General features: G+C 55.0%; 4 protein-coding genes across 4 annotated transcripts; 3 read left to right on the forward strand and 1 right to left on the reverse strand.

Annotated features, from left to right (window-relative positions):
- Positions 1–951: 951 nt before the first annotated feature.
- On the forward strand, positions 952–4,668 carry VTN77DRAFT_1347 (uncharacterized protein; the record flags this gene model as incomplete). The annotated part of the gene is made up of 2 exons (XM_069417068.1): positions 952–4,139; positions 4,206–4,668. The coding sequence occupies 2 exons, from the start codon at positions 952–954 to the stop codon at positions 4,666–4,668; spliced, it is 3,651 nt and encodes a 1,216-aa protein (XP_069272988.1).
- A 920-nt stretch (positions 4,669–5,588) lies between these two features.
- VTN77DRAFT_1348 (uncharacterized protein) lies at positions 5,589–7,330 on the forward strand (the record flags this gene model as incomplete). The annotated part of the gene is made up of 2 exons (XM_069417069.1): positions 5,589–5,770; positions 5,836–7,330. 2 exons carry the CDS (start codon positions 5,589–5,591, stop codon positions 7,328–7,330), a joined length of 1,677 nt encoding a protein of 558 aa, XP_069272989.1.
- An 891-nt stretch (positions 7,331–8,221) lies between these two features.
- Positions 8,222–11,689, forward strand: VTN77DRAFT_1349 (uncharacterized protein; the record flags this gene model as incomplete). The annotated part of the gene is made up of 2 exons (XM_069417070.1): positions 8,222–8,466; positions 8,542–11,689. The coding sequence occupies 2 exons, from the start codon at positions 8,222–8,224 to the stop codon at positions 11,687–11,689; spliced, it is 3,393 nt and encodes a 1,130-aa protein (XP_069272990.1).
- Positions 11,690–12,299: 610 nt separating this feature from the next.
- VTN77DRAFT_1350 (uncharacterized protein) lies at positions 12,300–13,619 on the reverse strand (the record flags this gene model as incomplete). Its single annotated transcript, XM_069417072.1, has 3 exons — positions 12,300–13,375; positions 13,452–13,484; positions 13,580–13,619. The coding sequence occupies 3 exons, from the start codon at positions 13,617–13,619 to the stop codon at positions 12,300–12,302; spliced, it is 1,149 nt and encodes a 382-aa protein (XP_069272991.1).
- Between the last annotated feature and the right edge of the window lie 571 nt (positions 13,620–14,190).

Genomic DNA, 14,190 nt, shown 5'->3' on the forward strand with positions numbered 1-14,190 from the left:
ACATACTGGTCTCGCTCTACATTATGCTGGATAATAATGACAATAATTTGTGGGACGTGATGGAGTATATACTTTGGTGTGAGTGGGGATCTTTACCGGGACGCGCGGATCCGTCGGGATGAAACGTGGATGAGGAGGGCGTCTAGAATCTAACGGTTGAAGTCTCCAGAAAACAGCGTCAATCGTTGCCTGTTAACGATTCTATTGTTGCCTACAAAACAAGCAGTGCTTGTCTGGATCTTGTGTTCCTGTTGACAAGTGAGAATTCTTATGGGATTCCCCATTTGGGATTTTTTGTGTGGCATTTTTATCTGCTTCCTTTGTGTGCGAGACTAAGATAAGCGGCACACGTAAGCCGTCATCTCGAGGAATGTTGGTGGAACACCAGTACGGATTGAACAAATCAATAAATTGGAATAACAAGGATTTACCAACAACTTGCTGTCAGCGATGAATTGATGGAGTGGCTGTGTGCAGCGTCCTCAACCAATAATATTGTTGCCTGTGGTGTGCCAGCCTCAGGCCGCCAGGCAGCCAATCGATTCGATGCTCTTCGACCTTGACGCGCACCACCTGGCTGTTCTGGCTCTCCTGCCGTCTCACCGTCAGACTTGCTGCCAGTCCATCTCCCTCTCCCTGTCTCCCCCCTTCGTCTTCATCTACTCCGTAGCATCTTCTCAATCACCTCCATATCCATCCCCGCCTTCTTCTCTCCTCTGCCCCTTCTTCCCTTGTTGAATTTCCCCTCTATTTCATTCTTCCCCCCGCTCCCCCCTCCCTCCGTTTTGGTGCCGCCTTCTCTCTCCGGGGTCTCCTGGACCTCGTCCTCTCCCTTCTCTCCCTGATTCGACGCACGACGGCATTTCGAGTCCCAATCTCCATGAGATGACTTCCATCCTCATCTGCAACGAGTTCCGCCTCTTTGCTTTCTCGACGTAATTGTTTTTCGCAATGCGGTGGAAGCTGCCCGGCCGATCGACGTCCACCGCTCTCCCGGCCAGCGTCGCCCTCCTACTCCTCCCCTCCCTTTTGTTAACAGCTCCGCAGCAGCTGTCCCTGGCCCATGGACTCGACAGCCAGAATCGTGACGGGATCGTGTCATCCGCAGTTTCCCTGGCTCCAGGCCCAACCGGCCACTCCGTTCTAGACGAATCCCCCAATGCCTACTTCCGACACACCTATCCCCATGCTCCTCCGGACGTGAAGAAGGGGAATCCGGACAACGATGTGAGCGCCCTGGCAACTCTGGCTCTGGCGGGCTCTGGCCGCGCCGTTCGAGCCCCTCCTGCCCAGCCCAGCAGCCACACTGCTGGTCTGGTGCCGCAGCTCCAAGCGCGGTCCTTGCAGGACTGGGAGGTTGAGGACTTTGTCCTGCTGGCGACCGTTGACGGTACCATTCACGCTCGAGACCGCAAAACTGGAGCTCCCCGCTGGGCTCTGGAAGTGCCTAGCAGCCCGATGGTTGAAAGCATCTACCACCGTGCTAATCGAACTGCGTCGTCATCGGCCTCCGACTTCGATTCCGACTCCACCTCACCCGAAGACGATTTTCTCTGGATTGTGGAGCCTAGCCGTGACGGCAGCCTCTACATCTACAGTCCAGGGCCTCAGGGAGGCCTCCAGAAATTAGGTCTGACCGTCAAGGATCTCGTCGATGAGACCCCGTATTCCGGAACCGATCCCGCCGTCACCTACACCGCACGCAAGGAGACCACCCTCTATACCGTTGATGCTCGCACCGGCAACATTCTCCGCGTCTTCAGCTCCCGCGGGCCCATCACTCCCGAGCAGAGCTGCCGTCCAGTCGACCGTCTGGCTGATCCAGATGACGAGGAGGAATGCGAGCCGACTACCGGTACTCTCACCATCGGCCGCATTGAGTATGCCGTCGCCATCCAGAACACCGAGACGGGCGCCCCGATCTGTACTCTCAAGTACTCCGAGTGGGCCGCCAACAATCGCGATATGGATCTTCAGAGCCAGTACTATCGTACCATGGACCAGAGCCACATCTACAGCATGCACGACGGTGTCGTCCTGGGATTCGATCACTCCCGTATGGAGCGGCCCCGGTATACCCAGCGCTTCTCCAGTCCGGTCGTCCGCGTCTTCGACGTCGCCCGCCCGATCAACGTCGAATCCCCGGACTCTCCTACACCCCTTGTCCTCCTTCCCCAGCCGCTGGAGCCCCCAGATCCCGATTTTGCAACCTCCCCGGATATGGAGCAGCGCGTCTATATTGACTGCACTGACGCTGGGGGCTGGTATGCTATGTCCGAATCTACCTACCCGCTGGTCACTGGCCGCGCAGCCATGGCTCAATGCTACGAGAAGGATTTCTTCCAAGACGGCCAGTCGCTATTGAGCCTTGATCTCGCCCGGCAGCGCGAGGCCCTTGCTGGAGTCCATGCCCTGAATGAGCACCCTGCACGCGGGGACAACCGCGGCAGTCGCCGGCGGACCATCCACAGCATCGCGGGCCCCTCTGCGGCGCGAGAGCAGTCTAATGCCACTCCCCGGGACGTCGCTCGAGCGCCGTCTAACCTGATCTCGCCGCCCGCCTTGCGCAACAGCGTCATCATCCGCAAGGGCTGGGACAATGCTCTCGATATCTTCGTGACCCTCATCCTACTCTTTATCGGCTTGTTCGTCTACTTCAATTCGCATCATTTGCAGGAGCTGCTGAGGCAGAAGCTCGACCTCAAGAACATCATCGCTGCGTACGGGCAGCCGCTGTCCACACCTCCGTCATCCCCACTTGTTGACGTTCCGCATACCCCCTTCAAGCGGGAGCCCAGTCCGGCACCGGCCCCAGGCGTTCGTGCGGAACCGGAAACCCCGCAGAAGGTCGTCAACATCGATAATGAGCAGGATGTTCTCGATCCTGGCGCGGCGACCCCGCGGCCGGTTCGACAATCATCGCCCAGTCCTGCCCCGGATGCCACTCCCAAAGTGCGGATTCGCGAGCCGTCGCGGGTGCGGGATGGCAAGGCTGATGACGAGGATGTGGAAGAGTTGGCCCTACCAGAACCTGAAAAGAAAAAGAAAGCCCGAAGAGGCCGGCGGGGTGGTCAGGCGCACAAGCGGAAACCCAAGCCCGGGACTGCCGAGGCCGATGGGAATAAAAAGGGAGGCGTGGAGCAGATCGTCGACCAGATCAAGACCCTCACACCGCCCGCGCGACTCGAACCGGACATACAGCTGGCGCGCACCGCGTCCAACGAGATCGTCGAGGTCGACGGCGCCATCCGGATCGGACAACTCAAGGTCTACACGGATAAGGTCCTGGGCCATGGCAGTCACGGTACTGTGGTGTACAAGGGCTCATTTGACGGGCGTGACGTCGCAGTGAAGCGGATGCTGGTCGAGTTCTATGACATTGCCTCGCACGAGGTCGGTTTGCTGCAAGAGAGTGACGACCATAGCAATGTGATCCGCTACTACTGCCGTGAGCAGGCGGCCGGATTTCTATACATCGCGCTGGAGCTGTGTCCAGCGTCGCTGCAGGACGTGGTTGAAAGGCCTGGTGACTTCCCGCAGCTCGTGGCTGGCGGTCTGGATGTTCCGGACGTCCTGCGCCAGATCACTGCCGGTGTGCGCTATCTGCATTCGTTGAAGATCGTCCATCGCGACCTGAAACCGCAGAACATCTTGGTGGCGCAGCCACGCGGTCGGGCCTTTAGCAAGAATCCCGCCCTGCGGCTCCTGATTTCCGATTTTGGCCTGTGTAAAAAGCTTGAGGACAACCAGAGCTCGTTCCGGGCCACAACGGCGCATGCTGCAGGGACATCTGGATGGCGGGCCCCAGAACTGCTGGTGGATGACGATCAGCAACCCGCGACGGTGAACAATGGATCAACCACTGAGTCCCAGCACACCGAGTCCTCTGAACCGGCGGTGGTGGATCCGCAGACCAACCGACGCGCGACACGGGCGATTGACATTTTCTCGCTGGGCTGTGTGTTCTACTACGTCCTCACACGCGGCGGCCATCCATACGACAAAGACGGCAAGTTCATGCGCGAGGCCAATATTGTCAAAGGCAATCACAATCTGGACGACCTGCAACGCCTGGGCGACTATGCTTTTGAGGCGGACGACCTCATTCGCAGCATGCTGTCGTTGGATCCGCGTCAACGGTGAGTTTATTTTTTCACGTCTTCTTCTTCTTTTTTTTTTTGGGTAATATGTCCTAATCCTACTAGGCCCGACGCAACCACTGTCCTCATGCATCCATTCTTCTGGTCAGCTGCTGAGCGGCTGAGCTTCCTCTGCGATATGTCAGACCACTTCGAGTTCGAACCGCGAGATCCACCGTCGCCTGCTTTGCAGTGCCTGGAATCAGTGGCCCTTGATGTGATGGGCCCCGACATGGACTTTCTGAAACTTTTGCCCAAGGAGTTCAAGGACAGCCTGGGCAAGCAGCGCAAGTACACGGGTTCGAAGATGCTCGATCTGCTGCGAGCGCTGCGCAACAAGCGCAACCACTACAACGACATGTCGGAGCATCTCAAGGCACACATTGGTGGGTTGCCTGAGGGCTATCTACGCTTCTGGGCGGTGCGATTCCCGAGTCTGCTGATGAGCTGCCACCGCGTGGCAGTGCAGCTGCAGCTGTGCCAGGTTGAGCGGTTCAAGCGGTACTTTACCGCGCCGGACTTGATGTGATGACCGTGTAATGATGATGTATAATACATATATTATGTGATATGATTGATATGTAGCGGTGGCATATTCGTTATTTGGAGCTGGGTTTATGTCTGGTGCATTGGCGAGAATTCAAAAGTATTGACTTGCTTCCATTTTGGGTGTTGATCCTGTGATGTTCAGGACTAGAAAGATTGGTGGTAGTGTATCAAGTGGCTGGTTCATGATAATCCATAATTGTGTCCTGTATAATTGGATGTTCTATCACCACAGTGGTCTTCTGTATATGTCTGTTGCCTCGCCAGGGGATTTGTCCAACGTAGTACGGAGTACTGTCTGTGCTTTTCCCCCTCGTTGTTGCCACTCATGTCGAGTTCAATTGGCCAATCGAGTGATCTGTATCCAAGCAAGCTTATTGCTCGTGTCCATCGAACAGACATACACTGCATGCCTTGGTAGTTCCTGACAATTTCACAGTATTGATGACAAGAAAACATCTTCCAGATCATGCTACCAGACCATGTCTTTCTCTTGGCTATGACCCAACAACTTTTCGTCCGCCGCGACTGCTACAAGACCATCCTATCCACAGCCTCTATTATGATCGCAGGGCGAGATATCTGGCATTGTATTCTTCTTCTAAAAACAAACAAAAAGGAGGGAAAAAAAAAGGAAAAGGAAGTCTCACGCGGGATGCTGCAGTGTTGGATAACTGTTATCGTTATCGCTGCCCCACATGATGTAATGTGACGCAACTTCTGCATGACAGAGTCTTGATCGGAGTGACAGCTATTCGCGATACGCTAACACGACACAATAAGGACAATACATGCATGTGTGAACTGAAAAAGGCTTTGACAAGTTCATGTCAATTAAATAGAAGAAAGAGTCTCTTCACGGCCACTCGCTGGCACAGCCGGTCAAGTATTTACAGGGGAACCATGTCGAATACCGCGCAGAAGGAGGCGCAACCGGCTCAGCAACAGCAACAACAACCAAAACCACTGAAGAAACGGGCCGTCGTATCGTCATTCATATTCAAGTTTCCAGAGGGGTATCCACCGGCTGGAAAGAAGCCCCTAGTGGCCCTCTTTCGGCGGAGTGGGCAAGTGAGTACATACTGGCAAGTTTCCAGTAATTTCCCTATTTCGTTTCATGCTTTGCCTTTTCTAATCTGATTGATTACAGCCACCGCCTGGCTCCTATCTCCGGGAGTATCGACCCCAACGATCCAGTCCCCCTAGCGACGGCATGGCGCGAGCTCCAGGAAGAAACGACGCTCGATCCCTCCTCCCTGACCCTCTTCCGCAAAGGCAAAGAGTACTCCTTCGGTGATCCCGATATCGGTCGCGAATGGACCGTCTACCCGTTCGGTTTCCGTCTCAAGAGCAAAGAGGAAGGTGGCCGGGGCGAGGAGGGCATTCGGACGGACTGGGAGCATGAAGGGTGGGAATGGCATGATCCGGATGCTGTCCTTGCTGTCACCGACGAGGAGGCCTTTGGAGGAGTGCCCCGGTTGAAGGAGTCCCTGCGACGGGTGTGGTTCGAGGGCGACTTTGGTCCGCAATCTACCGCTGGACGGACGTTGGCAGCTGGGTTGGAGCGTCTGCAGACGGATCACGAGAGTGGTTCGCGACAGTTGGCTGCCATCGCCTTGGGGGTGTTTCGTGAGACGATCGTGGAAATGGGCGGACCAGATGGTGGTGATATTGAAGCATGGTGGGAGAAAGTTCGGATGGCCGCTTGGCATCTCTGGAAGAACGGACGAGAGAGTATGGGCGCGCCGATCCTGAACGCGCTGATTGCTGCGCTGGTCGATATTGAGCCCATAGTGCTCGACACTGAAGGAAAGGAAAATAAGAGGGATCGGATTCTGGCCGCGATCGACCGGCTTATTGAGAAGCGCAAGACCACGACTGCACGAGTCAGCGACGCCTTTGCATCCTATATCCAGAGAAACGTTCTCGAGAAGAAAGAAAACGAGTCCTTGACCATTCTCACCCTCTCTGCAAGCTCGACCATTCGCGACTGTATCGTCCACGCAGCTATTGCATCGGAGGCTCAATTCGTCGATCTCCGCGTCCTGGAATCTCGTCCCCTGTACGAAGGAGTCACTATCGCGTCCTCTATCCTTTCCGACTTCCGCTCCCGGTCCGACGCTCCTCGCATCCATATCAGTATCTACACAGACGCATCCGCTGCATTGGCGTCTGGTGGGGTAGATATCTTCCTGCTAGGCGCAGACCGCATCTCCGCGGACGGCGCCGTCAGCAACAAGACGGGCTCTTTGCCTGCCATCCTGAGCGCTCGCTGCGTGTCTCCATCGACCAAGATCGTGGTACTCAGTGAGTTAGAGAAGGTAGCCGAACCAGGAGATCCGCACGCCCACGTCGTCGAGGAGAACAACCCGGAAGAAGTGATTCAGGCATGGCGGCACAATGGCGTGAAAGGGTTGAACGTGATCGATGAGTCGTTGAAGACGCAGGCGCAGGCTGAGACTGAGCAGAAAGACGTCAAGGCCACCGTCTCGGTAAAGAATATCTACTTTGAATGGGTGCAGCCGGAGATGATTAATGGGTTCGACGCGTACGTCTGCGAGGAAGGCGTTCGGACGGTGTCTGAGATCCAGGAGCGATCGACCTGGGTAGGGAGGCAGATTGAGAGGTTTTTCGGGAGGTTGTAACCTATACAGCGATGTACAGGAGATTCAAATTGCATATTGTGCTGGATGGGGTTGGGTATCCCGGTTCACTTGTGGCGAGACAGGTACGATATGTTTGCGATCGATATCGTATACGACCATCGATCGACGAATGTAAATAATATGCCTCTGTATATCTTCTAATTTTGTCTGCTATATACAAATACAAGCCTTACAGGTCTCGCTTCTCTCGACTGAGAAAATACTTGCTTGGTCTATGCTTCTCTAGAGACTTTTGCTCCCGGGATGTACCTATAGTGGGGATGAGTTTTATTATCTCCTTTCCAGGCGGACTCCCTACTATATTCCTGATGAAAGGCTTGCATGATCAATCAATTGTCTCAACACAATTTAGTTAAGATTTATCAAGTATAAATTGACAGAGAAATGATAGTAAACATCAACAAGATACGATGAAAGAGAGGTTGAGATTAGATAATGACTTCCGCCCCGACTTGAGATTTCCCGATTGGGATGTCGCGCTCGGGACGTGTTGTGACCGCGGCTTGGTCCAAGCTTCTTCGCTCGCCCGCAAAAGAACTGCAGCAGAACAATCATTTCGACGTCTCACAATTGCTGACTTCATCCACCCTGAGAGTCCACGAACTCTCACTGGCGGTGAATCTCTTTCTCATTTCTTCTTTCATCCTGTGTTTGGTGTTCTTTGTGTTTCATCGCTTCCCCGATCTGCACCTCCGTTCAGTGATACCCCAAACGCAGCGCTCGACACAAGATTTCTTTTCTCAGTCCTTCTCAGCGATATGCCCCTCCTCTCACCGCCTATTTCCTCCCGATCGTGATCAATCTTGACTTCTCCTGGCCTCTCAGAGAACTGATCCTTTAGTATTACATCACTGAGAATTTCTCCTACCCATGGTCTTCATCCGGTTGACCATCAAAGTCCTTCCCCGCGAGCAACTGCCCACCACCTCGTCGTCCTTCTCGATCCGGTCTATCCTCGGCGACCGCAACAAGGAGGATGCGGACAAGAATGGCAATGGCGCGGCCGGGAAGCCGGTCAGCTTCCTCATCCCGCTGCGCAACCCGGAAGAGGTTACTCTGGGCGCGCTGGCGGGCATGATACAAGAGAAATGGAAGAAGCTGCGACCGGACGCTGAGTAAGTGCAGAACATCCATTCGATTTGGGACGTCTTCACGGATGGAGTGGTGCCGCTGACGGTAATGGGAGGCAGGCCTCTCGAGATCAAGAAGCTTCTCGACGATGAACACGACCAGGACGACCTCGATGCCGACTTGACTGTGGCAGACGTCTTTGTGAACAATGGCAAGGCCCGCTCGGATGGACTCGACCAGCGTGCGACCGTCCGTGTCGTTCAGAAACCTACTCACGCTCCTGTCCGCTACGGGTCTGTGGTCCAGGACTGGGATAAGGCGGCGCTAGACTACGAACGCATCAAGGGAAAGTCGCAGAAGACCAAGCCTCCTGTTTCCAAGTTTTCTCCGATCGAGGAGGAACCGCGGAAGGAATCACTGACGGACAGCTTCTTGAGCGAGCCGTACAGCAGCAACGAGCGTAGAACCAGCGACGACGTGTCCAATGCCGGCATTCCCCTTCGGGACGTGCCTGTACGGTCGGTGGAGCGGGATGAACCTGCAGTACCTCCGTCTCCACCTCGCTGGGGTCGCGAATCCCCCGTTTTAGTCCACGACTCCCAGTCCAGTGTACGTTTGGCGAGCAAGGAACTTGGCGATTCGCCAACTCCTGTTCCAACAACGGAACCCCTTCCTCCAGTTGTGGAAGAGGGGGCTGTCGAGGATGTTGAAGAAGAAGTTCTCTCGGAACCGGTTAATGAACCGGTTCCTGAACCCGTGCAGAAGCTCCCGTCGCCGCCATCGCAACCAGAACAGGATGAACCCGAACAGGAAGAACTAGAACAGGAAGAGGATCAGCCAGTGCGTGAAACTGGGTCGAAACCATCGCCGAAGTCGGTTCGTCTTACCGACCAGACCCAAGATGTAGAAATGACCGATGTCGAACCCACTTCACCGCCCGTCTCAAAGAACCAGCGGCAACCGCCGCAGCGAAGTTCCCCCGTGGTTGTCATTGACAACTCTCAGGATCTGAAGGACTCGTTTGCACAGAGATTTGTGGCTGCAGCGAATCGCAAGCGGAAGAAGAGCTCTGAGCAGCTGGCGCCTAAAAAAGAACCTCGCCTGGATCTGTCCAGCACTCCGTCGACCCGACCAAAGGACAAGTTACTCGTGATGCCAGAGAATTCCGAACCACAACCCGTCACCTCATCACCGCCGCGCAAACGTGAGCGTGCACCTTCCTTCTCAAGTCCGCAAAGGCGTCCCAGTTTCGACGAGCGTCCCGCGGATCTGCCCAAGCCGGGTTTGGGATTAGGTATCACGAAAAGCCCACAGAAGAAATCGACAATGCCCAATTTGTCCCAAGACGGAGACCGCCCTGGCGAGCGTCAACCAGTGCATAGCACCCCTCTCTTCACTCAAAGCTTCCTCTCGGACCGTCGCTCCTCGTTGAGCCAACCAAATGACAACACCCCATCTAAGGCGTTCAGTCCTGGCGTCGAACAGGTGAAGAAGCTAACCTCAGCCCTGCGCAAGGATTCGCCGGGCGATCGGAGTGAGCAGCGCCGGTCTGTGTCGTTCGCTGAGGAAACGTCAATTGTCACGCCTACTGCCGCCGCAGCACCACGGTCCACTCCCAAGACGGGCTCCAAATTGTCAAAAGCTACGTCAACGTCTTCTGCGTCCGCGGAGAGGACCCAGTCGACCGTTTCAGTTGTTTGGCCACCGAATGTTTCCCAAGAGAAATTGCAGCAATACCAGTCTGAAGCGGCGCAAAAGGAGAACCAGCATAACCAAGAAAAGGCAGAGTGGGAGCGAAAGATTGCAGCGGCAGAGGATGATAATGCAGATTCTGAGTATCTTGAATTGCTGCGAAGTGCATTTTCCTGCTGGTCAGAGATGAGGGAGGCGGAAAAGAAGCCCAAGAAATACCCCAGAAGCCGACTCAAGGGACTTGCACGGGAGCTGGAGGAGAAGCAAAAACTGATCCGAGAGAAGGAAGATTCCTCGAAGGTGGCACCATCCGACAAACCAACAAAACAAAGGCAGTCGCTGAAAAAGAACGAGGACAAAAAGTCCCCGTCCAGCACCAAGGCAGGTGATCAGCAGACTGCCACAAAGACACGCGCTCAGATAGCGGCGCCGAAGACGAAGTCTGTCGAGCCGGCTGATACCACGAGTAAGGTCCCTGCAGAGACAACAGAAAAGGATGCAGCCCCACAGTCTTCAATATCCGATGACAACAATCTGCCACCGACAGACAAGGTTCGGTCTGTGCAGGAGACGAATGGCAAAAAGGACGCACCAGCGCCGGCACGAACCAAGACTACGGCCACACGGTCCATCACGAAGATGAATCTCACGCCGGAGTCGCACGGAGAAACCGATTCGGATTCGCCAGACGAGAAGGGTGAAGAAGATGTAGAAGAGAAGACGCCTGAAGAGCCGGCCGCGGACGATTCAAATAATGCGGAAGATAGAGAAGAAGAAGCGGAGGAGGCTGAGCTTAGCAAAGCTGAAATGCTGCAACGGCACCGGTCGCCGTCGGCGTCCGTAGCTCATCCTGCCTCGAAACCAGCGTCAGTCGCTTCAGCGACCAAGATCAAACCGGAACAGGCCGGTCAGGATGCCTCGGATGATGAAGCTTCCGGGTCCTCGTCAGAGTCTGGTGATTCTGAATCTGGCGAGTCCGACGAGTCTGATGAATCTGACGAGTACGAAGAGTCCGACGAGTCCGTCAAGTCTGAGGAAGAAGAAGAGGAACAATCCAGCGAAGAGCGCACCTCCTCCAAGCCTGCCAATGGTGTCGACATTTCCTCGCCAATCGAGAGGAAGAAATCCGCTGCCGCGACAAAGAGCAGTGCGTCCAATTTCAGTTTCAATAGTGGCTGGACGGCTGTCAACGGCACCCAGTCTCCGGGAATGTCGTCGTCGCAGCAGAAACCCCGGCTCTCCAACGGGGTCTCAAATCGCCCGGATCTGAAGTCTCTCAAAGCTATGATGGAGGAAACGACGCAGGAGGCGAAGAAGAAGGCACAGGAGAAGGCTCCTGAACGGGGGAGTCGCCCGACTCGACCGCGAAAGAGCATTTTTGATCCGCCCAGCGACAGCGAAAGTTCCGATAGCGAGAGTGAGAGTGAGAGCGAGAGCGAAAGTGACAGTGAATACACTGAGGATGACGAGGACAGCACCGACAGCAGCGGCGACGACAGCCGGGGCGACATCCTCCCGACGGGGAAGGAGCAGAAGATGCGCAAGCAGCCGAAACGGGTCCCTCGGGTTGCGTGAGTTGACTGGTCTCATCAGGGTTGCCAGGAAGAGGGGTTTCAGGTCGGACCTGGCTAGTTGCTAGTCATCAAGTTACACGTGCGCCGGTTGACGTCGATCTTCGTGCTGGTATCATGTCATGATTGACTGAGTGGGGGAGGAGGACGACTCTTGGAAGGCAAGACCAGTGCAGCATTCAAACATAATGCATGAGTGCAGGTGTCGCAGGTGGATGTCGTGGTTTTTACTTTCGTCTCTTTTCAGTATCTTGTCTATGCCCCCACCCCCCTTTGGCTCATCTGTAAATACTTAGCCAGCTACCTTGGCACATAGGGGTCTTCACGTTGGAGTAGTACGTATGTATTTATTCGATCAATTCAGCAGCAGGCGAGCAGAATGAAAGTATTTGTATTGAATAGACCGAGATGGTATTTTTTTTTGTCTTGTTTCAACAATGAACCCGAGATTTTTTTTTATCTATCTCGACTCCAAGACAAGTGAATCCTTTTCGAAGTCGTTTCTTCTTCTCTCGATTCTCTTTTTTCTCCGGGTATTCTCATCACTTTTTTTTTATATATCCCTTTATCTCGTTCATCCATATCTGTATAGACTCTACTTATTGTTTTATTCTTCATGGCACACTGGTCACCGTGCCATTTCTATCCGCATTGCCACCACCCGCCGCCTCGACGAACCCCTCCGGCGGACGCTCAACCTCGGTACACCAGCCGAACTTATCCTCGATGGTACCGTTCTGGATCCCCTTGAGGGTCTTGAGCAGCTTGGTGAAGACCTCCCCGCCAGAGCCCTCCTCACCGCCGCAATTGAAGGTGAACTTGTCGTTCTTGGACCGCATCGTGATGCTGCGGATGGGCACCAGCGCCGCCGCCGTCCCCGCGGCCAGCACCTCGTCGAACTCGCGGATCTCGTCGTACGCGATCCGGCGCTTCTCAACCTTGTACCCGAAGATCTTCGCGCCGATGTCGCACACCGACGCCGCCGTCACGGACTCGATCACGTTCTTGCTATCGGGCACGACGAGCGTGATGGCATCCCCGTCCCTGCGCACGCCGATGAACGCCGACGTCGAGAACTCGTCGACCTCGGAGCGCGTCTTGCTGTCGAGGTGCAGCGTGATGCCGAACCCTTCCCTGCGGGCCTTCTCGCTGTGTCGCAGCACGGGCGCGTAGTTGCCGCCCACTTTCGCCGACCCGGTGCCCTCTGGCGCGGCGCGGTCGAAGTCCTCCAGGATGAGGGCGTCGACGGCGTGGACACCGTGGTAGACACCCGTCGGCATGACGAAGACGACGAAGGTATACTCGTCAGGCGGATTGAGCCCAAGCTGGGCAGAGGACCCGAAGATCAACGGACGGATGTACATCGCCGCGCCGGTCTCATGGGGCGGGACATACTCCGCGTTGGCCGCGACAGCGAGTTTCACGCACTTGATGAAATGCTCCTCGGGGACGGGCGGGATGGAGACGAACTCGGCGGAGCGCTGCATGCGGACGGCGTTGCGGTCCGGGCGGAAGATGGTGATGCGGCCGTCGGCGTGGCGGAAGGCCTTCATCCCTTCGTACGCCTGCTGTCCGTAGTTCAGGCCGGGCGCCATGCCGTGCAGCGGGATGAGCGGCGAGGCGACGAACTTGGGCTCGGACCAGGTGCCGCCGGCGGAGTAGGAGAAGTGCGATTCGACGTGGCCGTTGACTAGTCGCCAGGTAGGCACTCAGTCAATATATACAGATGGATAGGTGCATGGATATTTGTGTTGTACTGTACAGACCTTCACGGACCTTGAAACCGACATTGTTCCAGTCTGCAATTGTATGATTGTCAGTCTAGATCCTGCAAGATAGATGGCACAACTGGTATCATAGCAAGCAAATCCTGATATATGTAGGTTATACTAACCGATGGTATCGACCGGAGGAGGGGGAAACGGAGACGCCATGGCGGGGTGAGGTGACTCAACCGGTCGACGGTGGGGGATAATGGTTTCTAGCTGGCAACCGAGTATTGAACGCGAGAATCAGCAATTGAGACGAGTCTCGACGGGTGGAGGCAACGCAGGACAGTGGAAAGCTGTGGAGGTTGAACTATGTCATAATTTACCCCACGGGGTGGGTGATAAAATCAGAAGCTTGATGAGTTATGACGGGCGTGACAGCTTCTGTTCTCCGATGATCAGCCAGGAGAAGCAAATGTGATTGGTTCTGCTGCTCACCGCCCGCAATCAATAGCCGATACCGGCGTTGGAACTATTCACTTGAATTGCAGTGAATGATGTGCATGAATGCGTCTTTAGTCATTATTTTTAACTATTCAACAAGAATATACAGAGTAGCATGTCTAGGTTAGTAGCTGCTTGATCTGCTGTTCCTGTTTGTTGAAAAAGGAAAAAAAGAGTAGACAGAGACTCCTGACTGCACTCTCTATATATATAGTTGTTACGGACCAACAAAATAGGAGGCTGTCCAACACAGCGATGCATGAGGAAACAATACCCCGCAAGGCAGGATCAA

This window comes from Rasamsonia byssochlamydoides (assembly GCF_041956645.1).
Source record: "Rasamsonia byssochlamydoides strain NRRL 3658 unplaced genomic scaffold VTN77scaffold_122, whole genome shotgun sequence".
Lineage (NCBI taxonomy): Eukaryota > Fungi > Ascomycota > Eurotiomycetes > Eurotiales > Trichocomaceae > Rasamsonia > Rasamsonia byssochlamydoides.